This window comes from Tamandua tetradactyla, chromosome 8, assembly GCF_023851605.1.
Source record: "Tamandua tetradactyla isolate mTamTet1 chromosome 8, mTamTet1.pri, whole genome shotgun sequence".
Taxonomy (NCBI): Eukaryota; Metazoa; Chordata; class Mammalia; order Pilosa; family Myrmecophagidae; genus Tamandua; species Tamandua tetradactyla.
In genome coordinates this window covers 126,002,293-126,024,787 of record NC_135334.1, presented here as the reverse complement: position 1 = coordinate 126,024,787, position 22,495 = coordinate 126,002,293, and the positions used below count along the sequence as shown (strand labels likewise).

General features: G+C 37.9%; 1 protein-coding gene and 2 long non-coding RNA genes across 4 annotated transcripts in view; 1 reads left to right on the top strand and 2 right to left on the bottom strand.

The window, feature by feature from the left end:
- LOC143643815 (uncharacterized) overlaps nucleotides 1-22,495 on the top strand; it is a 466,595-nt gene that overhangs the window by 357,498 nt on the left and 86,602 nt on the right. The gene's annotated exons all lie outside the window — the stretch shown is intronic.
- Nucleotides 1,387-2,706, bottom strand: LOC143643809 (olfactory receptor 4C11-like). Its single transcript, XM_077112315.1, has one exon. It carries the CDS (start codon nucleotides 2,332-2,334, stop codon nucleotides 1,423-1,425), a length of 912 nt encoding a protein of 303 aa, XP_076968430.1. The 5' UTR covers nucleotides 2,335-2,706; the 3' UTR covers nucleotides 1,387-1,422.
- Nucleotides 7,640-22,495, bottom strand: part of LOC143644970 (uncharacterized) — a 326,292-nt gene continuing 311,436 nt past the window's right edge. The window contains exon 3 of the long non-coding RNA XR_013157004.1: nucleotides 7,640-8,030. This is a non-coding gene — a long non-coding RNA (uncharacterized LOC143644970). The remainder of the gene's footprint in view (nucleotides 8,031-22,495) is intronic.

The following is a 22,495-nucleotide window of genomic DNA, read 5'->3' as shown; positions in this document are numbered from 1 at the left end:
TAGATTCAAATGTTTTGAAAATAGAACAGTAAGACATAAAATTAGGATAATTTTGAGAGTTCATTTGGAGGGGGTATGAAACAAAATTCTAGTTGTGAATATGGTACACACAACTCTGGAGAATGACCTTTTAAGATTTAAATATTTCTTATATCACCAGTTTTCTATATAGCATCTGAATTATTGGTAATCCTTTGGGGCAAAGAGATGATGTTTTGCCTCCAGCTGACTAAAATAATTCATTTGCCTAAGAAGCTCATTGTTTTCTTTTCTCATTAGCAATAGCACTTCAAGTAGCATTTGCTGGTGCCAATGTGATTGGAATAATAACTCAAGTGCTGATATAGCATATCATTACTTGATTATGAAGTTATGAGCTGGTGTGTGTGTACACACAATACATATAGATTATATTATACATGACATGGAAATATATATTTTAAAACATTCTCATATAAATCCAAAATATCAATTTTTGAGAAATATAGAGCTGAATTTGTCATCCTTTAGTAATTCCAAAAATCTGAAATTTAAGTTAAACTTTCTATTAAGATAAAAACTATTTTGTTTCTCCCTCCTGATACGTACAGCAAACATGATGGAAGACAAAGTTAAGCTTCTGTAGGTACATGGTATAGAAATATCTTGAAACTTCATTTCTTCCTGAAAATACGATCATAGGAAAAAGCGAGCTCTTAAATATATGAAAGAAAAAGCTCCTATTCTCCCCTGGAAAAAGATTATCAATTCTCTTTAACATTTTTCTTTCTTCTGACGTATTTTTCTATCATTTTCCTTCTGCTTATTCTAGCTGCCAACTACTTTCAATTCTTCCTCCCTGTATCAAAGAGCAATTGAAAGTTTGGTACTGCTAAAGGTATCCAAATGTAAGGCTCCATCATCATCCACAGGATCATAAAGCTTACCAAGAAAAGGATAGATTGGCACTGAACATTCCAAATTTTATTGGAAGTTGAATGTCTACCCATAGAGGATCCCCAGTGAGTCAGGCTCAGACTAAAATTGCCAAAATAGTATCTTCTAGGGTCATCTTCTCTACTCCTTAGGTTAACAAGACAACAACTTGATTTTTGGGAGTGTCCATTATCTTAGAGCCTAGCTTCATGTTGATAAATTCTATAGGAGAATAAAATAAAATCTAGAAAAGGAATTTGGTGTTCACATATATATTTAAAGTCATTCTCTTGTTAGGCAATGTATTTCTCTATGAATAAGAATTTGAACAAATAGAAAAATTGCCGTGTCACAGTGGCCAGGTGCTGAAAAAATTCAATTGATTATGAGGCATGCAAGATTGTTCATTATTTCTTGGTAAGGATATTTTATCTTTCCTGTTCATATAACTTAAATTATCATGTTAAGTAACTGTTTCCCCTATAAGGTATTTATCTGCTGAATTTCTCACTTGTGACACCATAACTTTTTCATGGCATTTTTCACTTCTGCATTCCTCAGTGTATAGATAAGAAGATTAAGCAAGGGTGTACCAATTGTGTAAAACACAGCCACCATCTTGTCCACTGGAAATGTGGTTGGTGGCCGTGCATATATGAATATACACGGACCAAAGAATATGACAACCACGATAAAATGGGATGTACAGGTGGAGAGAGACTTCCGCCTTCCTTCTGCACTGTGGTTTCTCAGGAAATATAAAATAACTCCGTAGGAGATAAGCAATATTATGAAGCTCACCATGCATATAGCTCCACTATTAGTCACAAACAGCAAATTTATCACGTAAGTATCCATGCAGGCAAGTTTCAACAAGGGCTGCAAGTCACACCAATAGTGATCAATGACATTGGAGCTGCAGAAGGGCAATCTCAGGGCCAGGAAAAGCTGTGCTGAAGAATGGATACACGATCCCACCCAAGCCAGAACCACCAGCACACCACAGACTCGCCGACTCATGATGGTCGTGTATCGCAAGGGCTTGCAAATGGCCACATAACGATCAAAGGCCATGAGAAGAAGCACAAAGATCTCCAGGCACCCAAAGAAATGGGCTGTGAAGACCTGGGTCATGCACTCATTGTAGGAAATGATCTTTTTTTGAAGAAGTGCATCCACAATCAGGCTGGGGGCTGTGGTTGTAGAGAAGCAAGCATCAGCAAAGGACAGGTAGAAGAGAAAGAAGTACATGGGACTCTCAAGAGTCCCACTTACTTTAATAGTCACCACAATGAGAAAGTTTCCCACAAGTGTTGCAAGGTAAAGAATCAAGAAGACCCCAAATATTGCTTTCTGCTTTCCAGCATCCTGGGTCAACCCCAACAGTATGAATTCAGTCACACTCCTATTCATCGCCATATCAGAAGCTGGAGGCAGAATGCAGTTGACAAAGATTTAGTCTGCAGAGAAAAGGAAAGACAGGAAAAGAAAAGAAGTGACATCTTGGGGAGATGAGTAGGCTCAACTCTGAATTCCTTGGTTCTGCTCTACACTCTGCTATTTCTCTCTCTTTTGTGTACCAGAATCCAGAAATCTTTGTAAGACTACAGATGATCAGGACTCTTGAAGATTTATCTATTGATTCAGAAACTCACTGGATTGAACCAAACCACATGTATTTTGGAACAAAAATAAAATATTTATCACAAATGTTGATTCCTATCAAAATAAAATAATACAGAGGTTCCTCTTTCTACATTCAAGAGACTTAATCACTTTGAAAGTTGGCTTTTGTATGAAGTATTCACTGCAAATATATGCCCTAACTTATTCTCCATTTTAATAAGAATTTATAAAAAAATGTTTACCCATGTACATATGCCCATACATACACACATGTACTGTGTGCTTTGAATTCTGAATGACATGTTTTCAATATGATTAAGTACTAATAATGTTACAGAATCCCTCCTTAAGAAATTTTCTCATTTCTGAGTCTATTATAACAGAAACTTTTTCATGTTTCATGAAAGACATTTTACGAATACCTATTTGAACCACTTTTTACCCGTGTTTCTAGTGTTGACTTTATAGGGTTCATGATATAAAAACTGCTCATGTAACACTCTGAGGTGGTAGCATGGAGGGAAGCTGTTCCATTACTCAGCTTAAAGAGAGAATATTAATTCACTCTGCATTTGAATTTGGTCTGGTCCTCAATTTCTAATATTTCTATAATCGAGGTGGATTAAACTCATATATGACCCTCTTCACCTTTAATTACCCACGCTATTTCTTCTAAAAATACAGCTTGAAGCAAATCTCATTTCAACATTCAATTTTGATTATCATATTTTAACTTTGTTCATAAACACATATAGCATTTGTAATTTAAATATCTGATTTTTTATTTTAATATTCTTTTAGAATAATTATAAGCACTCCCTTATATTGCTATAGATTGTATATCAAATTATCAATTTAATGGTAGGAAGATATGTAGTTTTAAAAAATGAATATTTGACCACTGTCCATTGAGATGTTTGTTCTTTGTAATTTTCACTCTCATGAATAACAATTCTACATACAACTTAGAGATAGTTTTACAAGAGCAATTTTGTTTTCCCTTTTGCCTATATTCATTGTTATTATCTCGTGATTAAGATTTCAGCTGCTGGCACCAGATGATCTGAGTTCAAATTCTTGTTCCAATGTTTACAAGCTGTGATATGAGTCAAATCACATCAGACATAATCAGGATTGCTGTGCAGATTAAATGAAATAGAAAACATCTGGTTCATAAGGAACCATGTATGACTTAGCCTTTGCTTTTGACACTATATGGCATTAAGTTTTCTTTCTTTGTTTTTATTTTTATTTCAGTGTGGTTGTTTTTTTTCTGTTTCTTTTTTTTTCACATGGGCAGGCACTGGGTCTGGAACCAAGTCTCCAGCATGGAAGGTGAGAACTCTACCTGCTGCACCACACTGGCCCACCTTGTTTTCATTTTTATACAATCCAATCTGTCAATGTTCCCACTGTTATTTTGTCCATATTTTCCAACTATATAAAATTATATTTGCTCTGTTTCTTACATATCCCCATGACTATCTTTTGTTCACTAGATCATGCAAAATTAGCTTGAGTTATTGTTAGGAATGGGGAAAACGCTCCCCTCTTCTTAACATCTAATATGAGTTTTAAGATGGAAGTGGAGACAATCATTAATTCTGTGAGGCACCATGTGACACAAATTGGAGGAATAGGAACCACGTGCAGAAGGGAGAACAAATTCTTAGTAGAGATTGGACAGTGAGGAATTAAATTTTGTCAGAGCTGAACTGTAACTTTAATGGGACAGAGTCAGCTTCTACACCAGGTTCTCTGCGATGTAAACCTTTAACGCTCTGGTCAGAGCTTGTGAGCATGGTCATCAGAGACTGGAGCCTGAAGCCACACTGCTAAGATTCAACATTACCTCATTGACCATCAGATGTGTGACAGTAACAAGTCCCTTGGTATCTCATGCTTTATTGTGGTCACCTGTAAAGCAGAAATAATAAAACGGTCCACCTTTCAGGGTTACTCTAAAGTTTAAATAATTTAAAATGTGTGAAAATATAGAATATGCATGTACCCAGTTCCTGCAACCAAAGAGCAGTTTCTCCTGAGTTTCCAAGAGATGTTTTAAACCATTGAAAACATGAATTCAAATAGCCCATGTACCCATAAAAAACTGCAGAACTCTATTAAGATGATAATTTCCTTTGCTAAGTGGCTGAAATCACATTGGCACTCTGGATGACAGTAGTTTTCTCATGGTGATGTGAAGTCGAAAGGACCTTTCTAGACATCTTCAATGAAGAAAGAAAAGAATAAGTATTGCAGAAGAGTAACAATATCAGGGGCCCATGATAAGAGGAGAGTAAGCAGAAATAAGCTAGATCCTTCATTTTGAAAAGTTTGAGATCCAGATCCAAAAAACTGATTATTAGAGGGCACTGGAATGAGAAAAATGAAATCAAAGTTTGAATAGAAATAACATAACCCACATTATACCAGGAAGATCAAAAGGAATTTCTAGCTTTGCCAGACTACAGAGTTGTGGAAGAAAAGCTTGGGAAAATAAGTTACCCTCATAGGCAAAGTCTATAAACCAGATAATGAAGGTTTGATATTTTTCTATTGGCAATGCAGAAAATGTTGTGGCACAGTAATGGGAGATCAGCTTTTGTTAAGATTTTGTGTGCCCCTACAAACCAAAAGAGGGCAGAGTTGTTTCATGGAATATAGACACATTTTCTTCATAGAATTTAGCCAAATCATTCTCTGAAATGATCTGTAACAATTTGCCTAAGTCCTGCAAGATGTCAGGACTCAGTGAAGGCACCTGTCTTTTGTCTCTTTGACTTAGATGACAAGTGGTTTCTTTATGATTCCAACAAAATAAATGATAGCCCTGCATTCACTTCTAGTGTTGACTCACAGGGTCTTCAGACTTCTCACTTCCTTTCCTAAAGGATAAGTAGTGCTCACTCAGTCTCCAAGCAATGGCATGACTGTAGGAGCGATGAAATCAGGCAAATTAGGGTATGTAAGTCTGAGTGCATTAAGTGAAAAATGAGTGCAGTCATGAAAAAAGCTCTCCTTTCAGCTTTAACAATATCATTTTTTATTCCTAAAATATAGAATGTAATAATTCATTTCACACAGCATTTAGTATTAATTGAATCTTAAAATAAAATGTGTTCCTTAATGTAGTGGAATAAAAATATTTTGGGTGAGATACTTATGTTTGTATTATTGTGAGAATTATTAACTCATGCATAGCAGAAATTCAGACTGATATTTCATACCATTTTCACAGTCAGTTGGAGAATTATTTTAGTGGATTCTCACTTTTTGAAATATCTATTCTAAACATCTGTATAAGGAAGAACACAAATTCAGCGATTCTCTCTCTTCATGTTTTCCCTCCTGTCTCCCTTTTCATGCCCTTTTTATGCCATGAGAAGGGAAATGGATTTAAAATTCCATGTCTGGACCCCATGTCGCTATAAGCGCTCACATACTGGAAGGAGGTTCTAATTCATTTCTTCCAATGAGCAGCTTCTCAGGTCTCAGTTTTCACAGGCAAATTCTTAACAGTGTATTTGTGGAAAGTTTGTCATTCCATACTCCATTCTCTACAGTTGCCATCACTGATCCCTGATTTGCTGGCTTTTAAGCTACTTGATCAAAAATCCTGTTTCCATAACACACAGAGAATTAATGAGCATCTCAAGCTTTCTCTTTTGTTTTCAATGATGCCTGCACTACCAGAGTATTCGAGCATTCTCTCTTTTGTTTGGCATGTAATCAAGTACAACCTTTTAGGTCTTTGAATTGGGAGTGCATTATTTTCTAAATGCATACTATAAAGATAAAATTTTGGGGTGACTGTGCAGCTCAAAAATATTGATATATTAAGAAAATAAAACACTGCTCTATGTATGTACAAGATACTCTTAAAGCAAGTTTTACTGTTGGTTGTATTTTCTTTGTATACTATAAACATTTATTTAACTTATTGTAGTTTGAAGTGAAAAAATTTCCAAAATGTATGCTCAACATAATCCTTAAAATATCTGCAGTGAAAAAGATTTTTTTCAAATCTGGGACACTAACCATGACTTTCAAACCCCTTCGTCCCTGGCCATCCTCTTTCTTTCCACTTTGCCTCCAGGTGCTTCTACTTAAGCATGGACCAGCCAAGACTTTGACTTGTCACATATTTACATACTCTCAATCCCTGAATTTCCTGATTCTCACAGCAGCTGAGTGCCCTTTCCTCTGCTCAATCCTTAATCTCCATTTCTACCTCTAGAAAGAGAACCCACTTAGTACTGCAACTCCTCAGGAGACCTTCACAGATTTCTTCGAGTAACTCTTACTGCCAGCCTAACACTGCTCAATAACAAATAATTTATTATATTAAAAAATGTAATCTCTAATTATAATCTCTCACTTTTGTTAGGTGCCTTTTGTTCATTGCATTCTACAGCTTGTCTCGAGGTAAGTGAGGCACCTCAGGTGCTGGTGGAGGCTGAGTCTGGTGAGAGCCAGCACAGGGGTTCTGGGACCACAGCTGAAGCCTTCATGCTAATGGCAACCTTCTCACACCCTCCCACACTGCCATGAAGATGGAAGCCTCTGGCCCATCAGGAAGAACTAGCAAAGAATCATAGACAGGTAAAGAAGGAAACCATTGGTATGGTCAGCACCTGTATGAGAGTCAGCATTTTATAGGCATATTTGAGAAGTTATAATAAGGAGTAGTGATCAGAGAAGATGGAGGGAGTCAGAGCCAGAAAGAAAAGTGTCACTGTGAGCAATAGCCAGGAAAGACAAACAATCAGGAAATGGAAAAGGGTTAAAGACAGAGGGAAAAAGTGAGCAAAAAACCTTCTACAGATAAAAGCTCCTGGGTGCTTTTGGCCATGTGTGTGTGACAGTGTGTCCTGGACACCACACATTAGTCTCCAACTATGCATCCCTCTCCTTTTCCTGACATTAACATCTGCAAATAAGGAATCTTGGGGTGCTACAACCTCTGCCTCCTTCCTTTGCTCTTGTTTTAATCAAAATTGGCCTGAGACAGGGCGGCATAAAGCAAAGCCCAGTGAAAGTTGAGGAGCCCAGAAACATCAGAATCTTCACATCTCTGGGAGAAATTGTCCCAGAACTTTATATTCCTCATGAGACACAATTAGATGATGTCAACTTCTCTAAAAGTTTTGCCTATATTTGAGTCAAGGAAAAGGAAACATTTCAGCTGGAGTATAAACTTACCTTTCTTCTTGTGTGCAAAGTTATGACATGGCATCCAATAGAGATTCCATAGTTTCCTCATTGCAATTCTGGTTCACTTTTAAAGATAAGTCATGTGCAGTGCATTACAACAAGCAGATTATGCTTCAGAGAAAAGTCATTCTTGCTTTGCGTTTCAGGAGCTATGGGGAGTGAAGATGCCACAGAGAGCCAACCATTCCTAGAAGGCTTTAGTAGATCCCATGAAAGAGGTTGTGATACTGTTAACAGTAAATTTAAGTTCCTACTTCTGCTCTCAGGCATTTCTGGAAAAAAGAAAGGTAAGATTCTAATTATTCTTTGGTAGAAACATCTCTAAAGCCAACTCTATTATGCTAAAACATTCCCTAACTGATCAATTGAACATTTTTTCCGCCATTAGATATTTATAGGATTTTGCCAAAGTTCATAAATGCTCAGAACTTTCTTTCAGACCCAGAGGTTCAAGAAATAGGCTGTCCCCTCCTATCCCTGTAGAATTTGCTCAGTGAGCTACTTAGCATTGTTAGTCAAGTGCACAGGAAAACATGGGACCAATTAATCCCAGGCAGATCAAAAGGCAAATTTCATACTCAGAATCCTCCTCCCATCCTCTCCCATCCCGAGGGACATCTTCTATGTCAGTGAGCAGGCACTCAGGTCAGAACTAACATAAAGAATAAAATATGTGAAAGTACATTGAGAAAGATTATGGCTCAATTCAGTTAATATGCTTACAACAATTGGAATTGTCCTTATTTAAAAAAAGTATGATTTTCTCCCCATGTTTTCAGGAGGAAGAAAGACCACATTTCAGGCTTCAAAAAAAGGGACCAGGTTTCAAATAAAGGCTTAATAATCTGGTATTTCTGGCTCTTTGGGTTCAAAGTTTCTTGGAGTGACTTTGAGCTTACTTTGGGCCAGAAGATAAGATTCAGATTCCACAGTGCCATGTTGCCTCCTATGAAACAGAGCTCGTACGATATTAAGGAATGATGAGAAAGAAAGAAAAGAATAAAGAAAGGAAGAAAGGAAGGAAGGAAGGAAGGAAGAGAGGGAGGGAGGGGGGAGAGAGAGAGAGAGAGAGAGAGAGAGAGAGAGAGAGAGAGAGAGAGAGAAAGTAAGAAAGAAAGAAAGAAAGAAAGAAAGAAAAATGAGAGAGGGAGGGAGGGAGGGAGGGAGGAAAGAAAGAAAGAAAGAAACAGAAAGAAAGAAAGAAAGAAAGAAACAGAAAGAAAGAAAGAAAGAAAGACAGAAAGAAAGAAAGAAAGAAAGAAAGAAAGAAAGAAAGAAAGAAAGAAAGAAAGAAAGAAAGAAAGAAAGAAAGAAAGAAAGAAAGAAAGAAAGAAAGAAAGAAAGAAAAATGAGAGAGGGAGGGAGGGAGGGAGGAAGGAAAGAAAGAAAGAAAGAAACAGAAAGAAAGAAAGAAAGAAAGAAAGAAACAGAAAGAAAGAAAGAAAGAAAGACAGAAGAAAGAAAGAAAGAAAGAAAGAAAGAAAGAAAGAAAGAAAGAAAGAAAGAAAGAAAGAAAGAAAGAAAGAAAGAAAGAAAGAAAGAAAGAAAGAAAGAAAAGAAAAGAAAGAAAGAAAGAAAAGAAAGAAAGGCACATGGGTTCAGGGGGTTCTGAAGCTTAAGTTTACATCAGACAATTTTATTCTTAACCAGATCCTGGTTATATACTGCAGGATAACAATAGGTGTGTATGCATTTCCTGAGGGAACAAAGTTTTTATCTTTCAGTGTTCTTCATTTGTACTTAAAATAACCATTTGGGGTAAACAAACATTCTCTTCCTCCTAGACTGTCTTACATAAATCAGATAACATAAAGCAGCTTACTGTCACCACCACCCTAATGCCATCTATTCCCAAGTAGTTCCACAGGTCTTATGTTAATCCTATCTGCTACAGTGCCAGAACTGATTTGTCAGCAAAACCGATCAGTCATCAATCAGGAGCAAAGCCTTAGACTTGGATCAGACATATGAGGAAAACACAAACAAAAGTAAACTACAAGGGGAGAGACAAAGCTCCAGATGCAAAGGATCCGGTTTATAAGCTGAATTTCAGAGAACAGAAGTGAGGAGTAGGCTTGGGCTCCCACGAATCTAGTCACACTTGATGAACTGTCCCCATGTGAATGTGTCTCAAAATTAGTGGGGTTTTTGTGTCCTTTTCTCATTTTGCTTTCTTCCCCAAGAATCCTACTGAGGAATGATTATATTGTCTACATGAGGACAGCACATTTTCTCTTTTCTGTCAATCAAGTTTATTAAAACACATGATTTTCAAGTGGAATTTTCCACTCAGTTGTTTCAACTCAGTTTTTTATGCCTTAATTTTCCATGGCATTTTAAAATGTGCATTATTCAAAGCACAAATAAGAGGGTTGAGCCAGGGATTCCCAATAGTGTAAAACAGTCACCATCTTGTCCACAGAAAATGCGGTTGGGGGGTGAGCATATGCAAATATACGTGGAGCAAAGAATGAGGTGACCATGATTATGTGGGAAGGGCAAGTGAAAATAGCTCCCCTTCTTCATTCTGCACTCTAGTTTCTTAGGGAATGGAAGATTAAAATATAGGAGATCATCAGGGTTGTATAACTCACCATGCATATTGCACCACTATTAAAAATCATCAGTACATATCATGCATCTATGTGATGATGTTAAGAATTACTGATTGCATATGTAGAATGGAATGATTTCTAAATGTTGTGTTAATTTCTTTTTTTCTTTAATTAATTAATAAAAAATCATCAGTACATTTATGGCAAAGGTATCTATGCAAGCAAGTTTCATCAACGGCTGCCACAGAAGTCATTTCGGAGCTAAGATAATCTGTGCTGAAGAATGGACAAAAGATCCCACACAGCTCAGATTCACCAATGCACAACCGAGATGTTGGCTCATGATGATTGCATACCACAGAGAATTGCAAATGGTAACATAATGACCAAAGGAACTGAGGATGAACCACAGAGCCTCCAGACACCTGAAAAAAGTGAAGTGCAAAGGTCTGAGTGAGGCAGAGTTTGTAGGAGATGACTTTCTCCTAAGACATAGCACCTATAATCAACTTGGGAGACATGTGGAGAAACAGGCATCTGCAAAGGGTAAGTAGAAAAGACAGAAATGCATGGATGTCCCAAGAATCGGCCTGTATCTTATGGTCATCCCAATACGGAAATTCACCAATGGAGTTACAAGGTCAATAAACAAGAAGACCACAAACACTATCTCCTCCTTTAGAAGATCCTGCATTAACCCCAACAGAATGAATGCATTCACACTGCTATTAAGGTTCATGGTCACAGTAGGTGTAGAAAGGACTCAGCTGAGAATGGCTTATTTGCAAAGAAAACTGAGAAAGTTGTTATTTAACAAGAGTAGTGGGCTTGAATTCTTCATTACTACCCGCATTTCAATTCTATGACTACAATAATCCAGTGGTTCCCAATGTTTTCCACATGTTATGATAGCATGGACAATTTTTTGAAAATGTTAATGACCCTACTATATCCATTGGGCCTTCCTGTAAGAGACAAATATTATTTTTGCAAAACAAAAACACACAAGTGGAGAGGAGGCACCCATAACTCGTGGAGTACTTGGACCACGTGCACGCAGAACTTCCGGAGAAGATGGCGGCTTAGTAAGATGCGCGGATCTTAGTTTCTCCTCCAGGACAGCTACTAGGGGAGTAGAAATGATACAGAACAGCTCCCAAAGCCACGACAGAGATTAAAAAAAGACAGCGTACCCCATCCTGGAACGGCTGGCTGGCTGAGAGAACCCACTCTGGTGAGATCGCCAAGGGGCGCGGGCTTCACCGGGCGGGGCGGCAAGCGGCCGGAGTCACTCCCTTCCCCCTTCCCAGGCAGACTGGGAGAATTGGACAGGTGGTCCCCTCAAATGGCGGCGGCTGGTGCCCACACCACGCACGGCCCCCCGGACCAACTGAGAGAATTGGATCGGAAATCCCCAGGCCGCGGAGAACGGTGACGGGGGGGGGCCCTTCCAAACCCGTGACTCCCCGGGAACGTGCACTCTCCCGGGCGGGCCACTGCGGCTGGCGCCCTCCCGCTATGCTTGGTGCCCCGGGCCGACTAGGAAATTTGGACGGGCGCTTTCCCGGGCTGCGGCGGCCAGCGACCCTCCCCACGTTCGGACCCCGGGCGGGCTGGCACTCTTCCAAGCCACTTTGGCTAGCGAACCTCCCGGATGGCGAGAGTTTTCCAAAGTTAAAGGACCCACAGCACCTTTTACTGGTGGGACCCGCAGACAAACGTGTGCCACGAGTGCCACCTACTGGGCAGGATAAGAAAAACAGAACCCAGAGATTTCACAGAAAAATCTTACAACCTTGTTGGGTCCGACACCCAGGTAAATCTGACTAAATGCCCAGACGCCAGCAGCAGAAGATAACTGTCCACGCTCAGAAGATTGAGAATATGTCCCAGTCAAAGGAACAAACCAATAGCTCAAATGAGATACAAGAGCTGAGACAACTAATGCTGAATATACGAACAGAAATGGAAAACCTCTTCAAAAATGAAATCGATAAATTGAGGGAGGACATGAAGAGGACATGGGCTGAACATAAAGAAGAAATAGAAAAACTGAGAAAACAAATCACAGAACTTATGGAAGTGAAGGATAAAGTAGAAAAGATGGAAAAAACAATGGATACCTACAATGATAGATTTAAAGAGACAGAAGAGAGAATTAGTGATTTGGAGGATGGAACATCTGAATTCCAAAAACAAACAGAAACTATTGGGAAAAGAATGGAAAAATTTGAACAGGGTATCAGGGAACTCAAGGACAATATGAACCGCACAAATATATGTGTTGTGGGTGTCCCAGAAGGAGAAGAGAAGGGAAAAGGAGGAGAAAAACTAATGGAAGAAATTATCACTGAAAATTTCCCAACTATTATGAAAGACCTAAAATTACAGATCCAAGAAGTGCAGCGCACCCCAAAGATATTAGACCCAAATAGGCGTTCTCCAAGACACTTACTAGTTAGAATGTCAGAGGTCAAAGAGAAAGAGAGGATCTTGAAAGCAGCAAGAGAAAAACAATCCATCACATACAAGGGAAACCCAATAAGACTATGTGTAGATTTCTCAGCAGAAACCATGGAAGCTAGAAGACAGTGGGATGATATATTTAAATTACTAAAAGAGAAAAACTGCCAACCAAGACTCCTATATCCAGAAAAATTATCCTTCAAAAATGAGGGAGAAATTAAAACATTCTCAGACAAAAAGTCACTGAGAGAATTTGTGACCAAGAGACCAGCTCTGCAAGAAATACTAAAGGGAGCACTAGAGTCAGATACAAAAAGACAGAAGAGAGAGGTATGGAGAAGAGTGTAGAAAGAAGGAAAATCAGATATGATATATATAATACAAAAGGCAAAATATTAGAGGAAAATATTATCCAAACAGTAATAACACTAAATGTCAATGGACTGAATTCCCCTATCAAAAGACATAGATTGGCAGAATGGATTAAAAAACAGGATCCTTCTATATGCTGTCTACAGGAAACACATCTTAGACCCAAAGATAAACATAGGTTGAAAGTGAAAGGTTGGGAAAACATATTTCATGCAAATAACAACCAGAAAAGAGCAGGAGTGGCTACACTAATATCCAACAAATTAGACTTCAAATGTAAAGCAGTTAAAAGAGACAAAGAAGGACACTATATACTAATAAAAGGAACAATTAAACAAGAAGACATAACAATCATAAATATTTACGCACCGAACCAGAATGCCCCAAAATACGTGAGGAATACACTGCAAACACTGAAAAGGGAAATAGACTCATATACCATAATAGTTGGAGACTTCAATTCACCACTCTCATCAATGGACAGAACATCTAGACAGAGGATCAATAAAGAAATAGAGAATCTGAATATATAAATGAGCTAGACTTAACAGACATTTATAGGACATTACATCCCACAACAGCAGGATACACCTTTTTCTCAAGTGCTCATGGATCATTCTCAAAGATAGACCATATGCTGGGTCACAAAGCAAGTCTTAACAAATTTAAAAAGATTGAAATCATACACAACACTTTCTCGGATCATAAAGGAATGAAGTTGGAAATCAATAATAGGCGGAGTGCCAGAAAATTCACAAATATGTGGAGGCTCAACAACACACTCCTAAACAACGAGTGGGTCAAAGAAGAAATTGCTAGAGAAATTAGCAAATACCTCGAGGCGAATGAAAATGAAAACACAACATATCAAAACTTATGGGACACAGCAAAGGCAGTGCTAAGAGGGAAATTTATTGCCCTAAATGCCTATATCAGAAAAGAAGAAAAGGCAAAAATTCAGGAATTAACTATCCATTTGGAAGAACTGGAGAAAGAACAGCAAACTAATCCCAAAGCAAGCAAAAGGAAAGAAATAACAAAGATTAGAGCAGAAATAAATGAAATTGAAAACATGAAAACAATAGAGAAAATCAATAAGACCAGAAGTTGGTTCTATGAGAAAATCAATAAGATTGATGGGCCCTTAGCAAGATTGAGAAAAAGAAGAAGAGAAAGGATGCAAATAAATAAGATCAGAAATGGAAGAGGAGACATAACTACTGACCTCACAGAAATAAAGGAGGTAATAACAGGATACTATGAACAACTTTATGCTAATAAATACAACAATTTAGAGGAAATGGACGGGTTCCTGGAAAGACATGAACAACCAACTTTGACTCAAGAAAACATAGATGACCTCAACTAACCAATCACAAGTAAAGAAATTGAATCAGTCATTCAAAAGCTTCCTAAAAAGAAAAGTCCAGGACCAGACGGCTTCACATCTGAATTCTATCAAACATTCCAGAAAGAATTAGTACCAACTCCCCTCAAACTCTTCAAAAAATCGAAGCAGAGGGAAAGCTACCTAATTCATTCTATGAAGCCAACATCACCCTCATACCAAAACCAGGCAAAGATATTACAAAAAAAGAAAACTACAGGCCAATCTCTCTAATGAATATAGATGCAAAAATCCTCAACAAAATTCTAGCAAATCGTATCCAACAACACATTAAAAAAATTATACATCATGACCAAGTAGGATTCATCCCAGGTATGCAAGGATGGTTCAACATAAGAAAATCAATTAATGTAATACACCATATCAACAAATCAAAGCAGAAAAATCACATGATCATCTCAATTGATGCAGAGAAGGCATTTGACAAGATTCAACATCCTTTCCTGTTGAAAACACTTCAAAGGATAGGAATACAAGGGAACTTCCTTAAAATGATAGAGGGAATATATGAAAAACCCACAGCTAATATCATCCTCAATGGGGAAAAATTGAAAACTTTCCCCCTAAGATCAGGAACAAGACAAGGATGTCCACTATCACCACTATTATTCAACATTGTGTTGGAGGTTCTAGCCAGAGCAATTAGACAAGAAAAAGAAATACAAGGCATCAAAATAGGAAAGGAAGAAGAAAAACTATCACTGTTTGCAGACGATATGATACTATACGTCGAAAACCCAGAAAAATCCACAACAAAACTACTAGAGCTAATAAATGAGTACAGCAATGTAGCAGGTTACAAGATCAACATTCAAAAATCTGTAGCATTTCTAGAGACTTCCTGGAAGATGGCGGCTTAGTAAGACGCGCGGATCTTAGTTTCTTCTCCAGGACACCTACTAGGGGAGTAGAAACGATACAGAAAGCGCCCAAAGCCACAACAGAGATAAAAAAGACAGCGTACCCCATCCTGGAACGGCTGGCTGGCTGAGAGAAGCAGCTCGGGTGAGATCGCCGAGGCGCGCGGGCCTTACCGGGCGGGGTGGCAAGCGGCCGGAGTTACTCCCTTCTCCCTTCCCGGGCTGGCTGGGAGAATTGGAGAGGCGGTCCCCTGAAACAAAGACGGCTGGTGCCCACACCACACGCAGCCCCCGGACCAACTGAGAGAATTGGATCGGAAACCACCAGGCCGCGGAAAACGGTGACGGGTGGGGGAGGCCCCTTCCAAACCCGTGACTCCCGGGGAACGTGCACTCTCTCGGGCGGGCCGCTGCCGCTGGCGCCCTCCCGCCACGCTTGTTGCCCAGGGCCGACTAGGAAATTCGGACGGGCTCTTTCCCTGGCTGCGGCGACCAGCAACCCCCCCTGCGTTCGGACCCCGGGCCGGCTCAAGCCGTTTCGGCTAGCGAACCCCCAGGACGGCGAGAGTTTTCCAAAGTTTAAGGTCCCACAGCACCTTTTACTGGTGGGACCCGCAGACAAACGGGTGCCACGAGCGCCACCTACTGGGCAGGATAAGAAAAACAGAACCCAGAGATTTCACAGAAAAATATTACAACCTTGCTGGGTCCAACACCAAGAGAAATCTGAATAAATGCCCAGACGCCAGCAGCAGAAGATAACTGTCCACGCTCAAAAGATTGAGAATATGGCTCAGTCAAAGGAACAAACCAATAGCTCAAATGAGACACAAGAGCTGAGACAACTAATGCTGAATATACGAACAGAAATGGAAAAGCTCTTCAAAAATGAAATCGATAAATTGAGGGAGGACATGAAGAGGACATGGGCTGAACATAAAGAAGAAATAGAAAAACTGAAAAAACAAATCGCAGAACTTATGGAAGTGAAGGATAAAGTAGAAAAGATGGAAAAAACAATGGATACCTACAATGATAGATTTAAAGAGACAGAAGAGAGAATTAGTGATTTGGAGGATGGAACATCTGAATTCCAAAAACAAACAGAAATTATAGGGAAAAGAATGGAAAAATTTGAACAGGGTATCAGGGAACTCAAGGACAATATGAACCGCACAAATATACGTGTTGTGGGTGTCCCAGAAGGAGAAGAGAAGGGAAAAGGAGGAGAAAAACTAATGGAAGAAATTATCACTGAAAATTTCCCAACTCTTATGAAAGACCTAAAATTACAGATCCAAGAAGTGCAGCGCACCCCAAAGAGATTAGACCCAAATAGGCGTTCTCCAAGACACTTACTAGTTAGAATGTCAGAGGTCAAAGAGAAAGAGAAGATCTTGAAAGCAGCAAGAGAAAAACAATCCATTACATACAAGGGAAACCCAATAAGATTTTGTGTAGATTTCTCAGCAGAAACCATGGAAGCTAGAAGACAGTGGGATGATATATTTAAAATACTAAAAGAGAAAAACTGCCAACCAAGACTCCTATATCCAGCAAAATTATCCTTCAAAAATGAGGGAGAAATTAAAACATTCTCAGACAAAAAGTCACTGAGAGAATTTGTGACCAAGAGACCAGCTCTGCAAGAAATACTAAAGGGAGCACTAGAGTCAGATACAAAAAGACAGAAGAGAGAGATATGGAAAAGAGTGTAGAAAGAAGGAAAATCAGATACGATATATATAATACAAAAGGCAAAATGGTAGAGGAAAATATTATCCAAACAGTAATAACACTAAATGTCAATGGACTGAATTCCCCAATCAAAAGACATAGATTGGCAGAATGGATTAAAAAACAGGATCCTTCTATATGCTGTCTACAGGAAACACATCTTAGACCCAAAGATAAACATAGGTTGAAAGTGAAAGGTTGGGAAAAGATATTTCATGCAAATAACAACCAGAAAAGAGCAGGAGTGGCTATACTAATATCCAACAAATTAGACTTCAAATGTAAAACAGTTAAAAGAGACAAAGAAGGACACTATATACTAATAAAAGGAACAATTAAACAAGAAGACATAACAATCATAAATATTTACGCACCGAATCAGAATGCCCCAAAATACGTGAGGAATATACTGCAAACATTGAAAAGGGAAATAGACTCATATACCATAATAGTTGGAGACTTCAACTCACCACTCTCATCAAGGGACAGAACATCTAGACAGAGGATCAACAAAGAAATAGAGAATCTGAATATTACTATAAATGAACTAGACTTAATAGACATTTATAGGACATTACATCCCACAACAGCAGGATACACCTTTTTCTCAAGTGCTCATGGATCATTCTCAAAGATAGACCATATGCTGGGTCACAAAGCAAGTCTTAACAAATTTAAAAAGATTGAAATCTTACACAACACTTTCTCGGACCATAAAGGAATGATGTTGGAAATCAATAATAGGCAGAGTGCCAGAAAATTCACAAATACGTGGAGGCTCAACAACACACTCCTAAACAACGACTGGGTCAAAGAAGAAATTGCAAGGGAAATTAGCAAATACCTCGAGGCGAATGAAAATGAAAACACAACCTATCAAAACTTATGGGACGCAGCAAAGGCAGTGCTAAGAGGGAAATTTATTGCTCTAAATGCCTATATCAGAAAAGAAGAAAAGGCAAAAATTCAGGAATTAACTATCCATTTGGAAGAACTGGAGAAAGAACAGCAAGCTAACCCCAAAGCAAGCAAAAGGAAAGAAATAACAAAGATTAGAGCACAAATAAATGAAATTGAAAACATGAAAACAATAGAGAATATCAATAAGGCCAGAAGTTGGTTCTATGAGAAAATCAATAAGATTGATGGGCCCTTAGCAAGATTGACAAAAAGAAGAAGAGAGAGGATGCAAATAAATAAGATCAGAAATGGAAGAGGAGACATAACTACTGACCTCACAGAAATAAAGGAGGTAATAACAGGATACTATGAACAACTTTACGCTAATAAATACAACAATTTAGAGGAAATGGACGGGTTCCTGGAAAGACATGAACAACCAACTTTGACTCAAGAAGACATAGATGACCTCAACAAACCAATCACAAGTAAAGAAATTGAATTAGTCATTCAAAAGCTTCCTAAAAAGAAAAGTCCAGGACCAGATGGCTTCACATGTGAATTCTACCAAACGTTCCAGAAAGAATTAGTACCAATTCTCTTCAAACTCTTCAAAAAAATCGAAGTGGAGGGAAAACTACCTAATTCATTCTATGAAGCCAACATCACCCTCATACCAAAACCAGGCAAAGATATTACAAAAAAAGAAAACTACAGACCAATCTCTCTAATGAATACAGATGCAAAAATCCTCAATAAAATTCTAGCAAATCGTATCCAACAACACATTAAAAGAATTATACATCATGACCAAGTAGGATTCATCCCAGGTATGCAAGGATGGTTCAACATAAGAAAATCAATTAATGTAATACACCATATCAACAAATCAAAGCAGAAAAATCACATGATCATCTCAATTGATGCAGAGAAGGCATTCGACAAGATTCAACATCCTTTCCTGTTGAAAACACTTCAAAAGATAGGAATACAAGGGAACTTCCTTAAAATGATAGAGGGAATATATGAAAAACCCACAGCTAATATCATCCTCAATGGGGAAAAATTGAAAGCTTTCCCCCTAAGATCAGGAACAAGACAAGGATGTCCACTATCACCACTATTATTCAACATTGTGTTGGAGGTTCTAGCCAGAGCAATTAGACAAGAAAAAGAAATACAAGGCATCAAAATTGGAAAGGAAGAAGTAAAACTATCACTGTTTGCAGACGATATGATACTATACGTCGAAAACCCGGAAAAATCCACAACAAAACTACTAGAGCTAATAAATGAGTACAGCAAAGTAGCAGGTTACAAGATCAACATTCAAAAATCTGTAGCATTTCTATACACTAGTAATGAACAAGCTGAGGGGGAAATCAAGAAACGAATCCCATTTACAATTGCAACTAAAAGAATAAAATACCTAGGAATAAATTTAACTAAAGAGACAAAAAACGTATATAAAGAAAACTACAAAAAACTGCTAAAAGAAATCACAGAAGACCTAAATAGATGGAAGGGCATACCGTGTTCATGGATTGGAAGACTAAATATAGTTAAGATGTCAATCCTACCTAAATTGATTTACAGATTCAATGCAATACCAATCAAAATCCCAACAACTTATTTTCAGAAATAGAAAAACCAATAAGCAAATTTATCTGGAAGGGCAGGGTGCCCCGAATTGCTAAAAACATCTTGAGGAAAAAAAACGAAGCTGGAGGTCTCGCGCTGCCTGACTTTAAGGCATATTATGAAGCCACAGTGGTCAAAACAGCATGGTATTGGCATAAAGATAGATATATCGACCAATGGAATCGAATAGAGTGCTCAGATATAGACCCTCTCATCTATGGACATTTGATCTTTGATAAGGCAGTCAAGCCAACTCACCTGGGACAGAGCAGTCTCTTCAATAAATGGTGCCTAGAGAACTGGATATCCATATGCAAAAGAATGAAAGAAGACCCATCTCTCACACCCTATACAAAAGTTAACTCAAAATGGATCAAAGATCTAAACATTAGGTCTAAGACCATAAAACAGTTAGAGGAAAATGTAGGGAGATATCTTATGGATCTTACAACTGGAGGCGGTTTTATGGACCTTAAACCTAAAGCAAGAGCACTGAAGAAGGAAATAAATAAATGGGAACTCCTCAAAATTAAACACTTTTGTGCATCAAAGAACTTCATCAAGAAAGTAGAAAGACAGCCTTCACAATGGGAGACAATATTTGGAAATGATATATCAGATAAAGGTCTAGTATCCAGAATTTATAAAGAGATTGTTCATCTCAACAACAAAAAGACAGCCAACCCAATTACAAAATGGGAAAAAGACTTGAACAGACACCTCTCAGAAGAGGAAATACGGATGGCCAAGAGGCACATGAAGAGATGCTCAATGTCCCTGGCCATTAGAGAAATGCAAATCAAAACCACAATGAGATATCATCTCACACCCACCAGAATGGCCATTATCAACAAAACAGAAAATGACAAGTGCTGGAGAGGATGCGGAGAAAGAGGCACACTTATCCACTGTTGGTGGGAATGTCAAAGGGTGCAACCACTGTGGAAGGCAGTTTGGCGGTTCCTCAAAAAGCTGAATATAGAACTGCCATACGACCCAGCAATACCATTGCTAGGTATCTACTCAAAGGACTTAAGGGCAAAGACACAAACGGACATTTGCACACCAATGTTTATAGCAGCATTATTTACAATTGCAAAGAGATGGAAACAGCCAAAATCTCCATCAACAGAAGAGTGGCTAAACAAACTGTGGTATATACATACGATGGAATATTATGCAGCTTTAAGACAAGATAAACTTATGAACCATGTAATAACATGGATGGACCTAGAGAATATTATGCTGAGTGAATGCAGCCAAAAACTAAAGGACAAATACTGTATGGTCCCACTGATGTGAACGGACATTCGAGAATAAACTTGAAATATGTCATTGGTAACAGAGTTCAGCAGGAGTTAGAAACAGGGTAAGACAATGGGTAATTGAAGCTGAAGGGATACAAACTGTGCAACAGGACTAGATACAAAAACTCAAAAATGGACAGCACAATAATACCTAATTGTAAAGTAATCATGTTAAAACACTGAATGAAGCTGCATCTGAGCTATAGGTTTTTGTTTTGTTTTGTGTTGTTTTGTTTTGATTTTACTATTATTACTTTTATTTTTTTCTCTATATTAACATTCTGTATCTTTTTCGGTTATGTTGCTAGTTCTTCTAAACCAATGCAAATGTACTAAGAAATGATGATCATGCATCTATGTGATGATGTTAAGAATTAATGATTGCATGTGTAGAATGGTATGATCTCTAAATGTTGGGTTAATTTCTTTTTTTCCGTTAATTAAAAAAAAAAAAAAAAAAGAGAAGGGATAATTGGAGATGAAGTGATACAGACTGTACAACGGGACTGGATATAAAAACTCAGAAATGGACAGCACAATACTACCCAATTGTAATGCAATTATGTTAAAACACTGAATGAAGCTGCATGTGAGGTATAGGTTTTTTGTTTTTGTTTTTTTTGTTTTTTTCTTTCTATTATTGTTTTAATTCTTATTCTGTTGTCTTTTTATTTCTTTTTCTAAATCGATGCAAATGTACTAAGAAATGATGAATATGCAACTATGTGATGTTATTAAGAATTACTGATTGTACATGTAGATTGGAATGATTTCTAATTGTTTTGTTAATTCTTTTTTTAATTAATAAAAAAAAAAATTAATTGACAAAAAAAAAAAAAAAAAAAAATCTGTAGCATTTCTATACACTAGCAATGAACAAGCGGAGGGGGAAATCAAGAAACGAATCCCATTTACAATTGCAACTAAAAGAATAAAATACCTAGGAATAAATTTAACTAAAGAGACAAAAAACCTATATAAAGAAAACTACAAAAAACTGCTAAAAGAAATCACAGAAGACCTAAATAGATGGAAGGGCATACCGTGTTCATGGATTGGAAGACTAAATATAGTTAAGATGTCAATCCTACCTAAATTGATTTACAGATTCAATGCAATACCAATCAAAATCCCAACAACTTATTTTTCAGAAATAGAAAAACCAATAAGCAAATTTATCTGGAAGGGCAGGGTACCCCGAATTGCTAAAAACATCTTGAGGAAAAAAACGAAGCTGGAGGTCTTGCACTGCCTGACTTTAAGGCATATTATGAAGCCACAGTGGTCAAAACAGCATGGTATTGGCATAAAGATAGAGATATCGACCAATGGAATCGAATAGAGTGCTCAGATATAGACCCTCTCATCTATGGACATTTGATCTTTGATAAGGCAGTCAAGCCAACTCACCTGGGACAGAACAGTCTCTTCAGTAAATGGTGCCTAGAGAACTGGATATCCATATGCAAAAGAATGAAAGAAGACCCATAT

What these genes read in the sequence shown, in the direction of transcription:
- LOC143643809 (XM_077112315.1), bottom strand. Translation starts at nt 2,334, where the DNA reads ATGGCGATGAATAGGAGTGTGACTGAATTCATACTGTTGGGGTTGACC.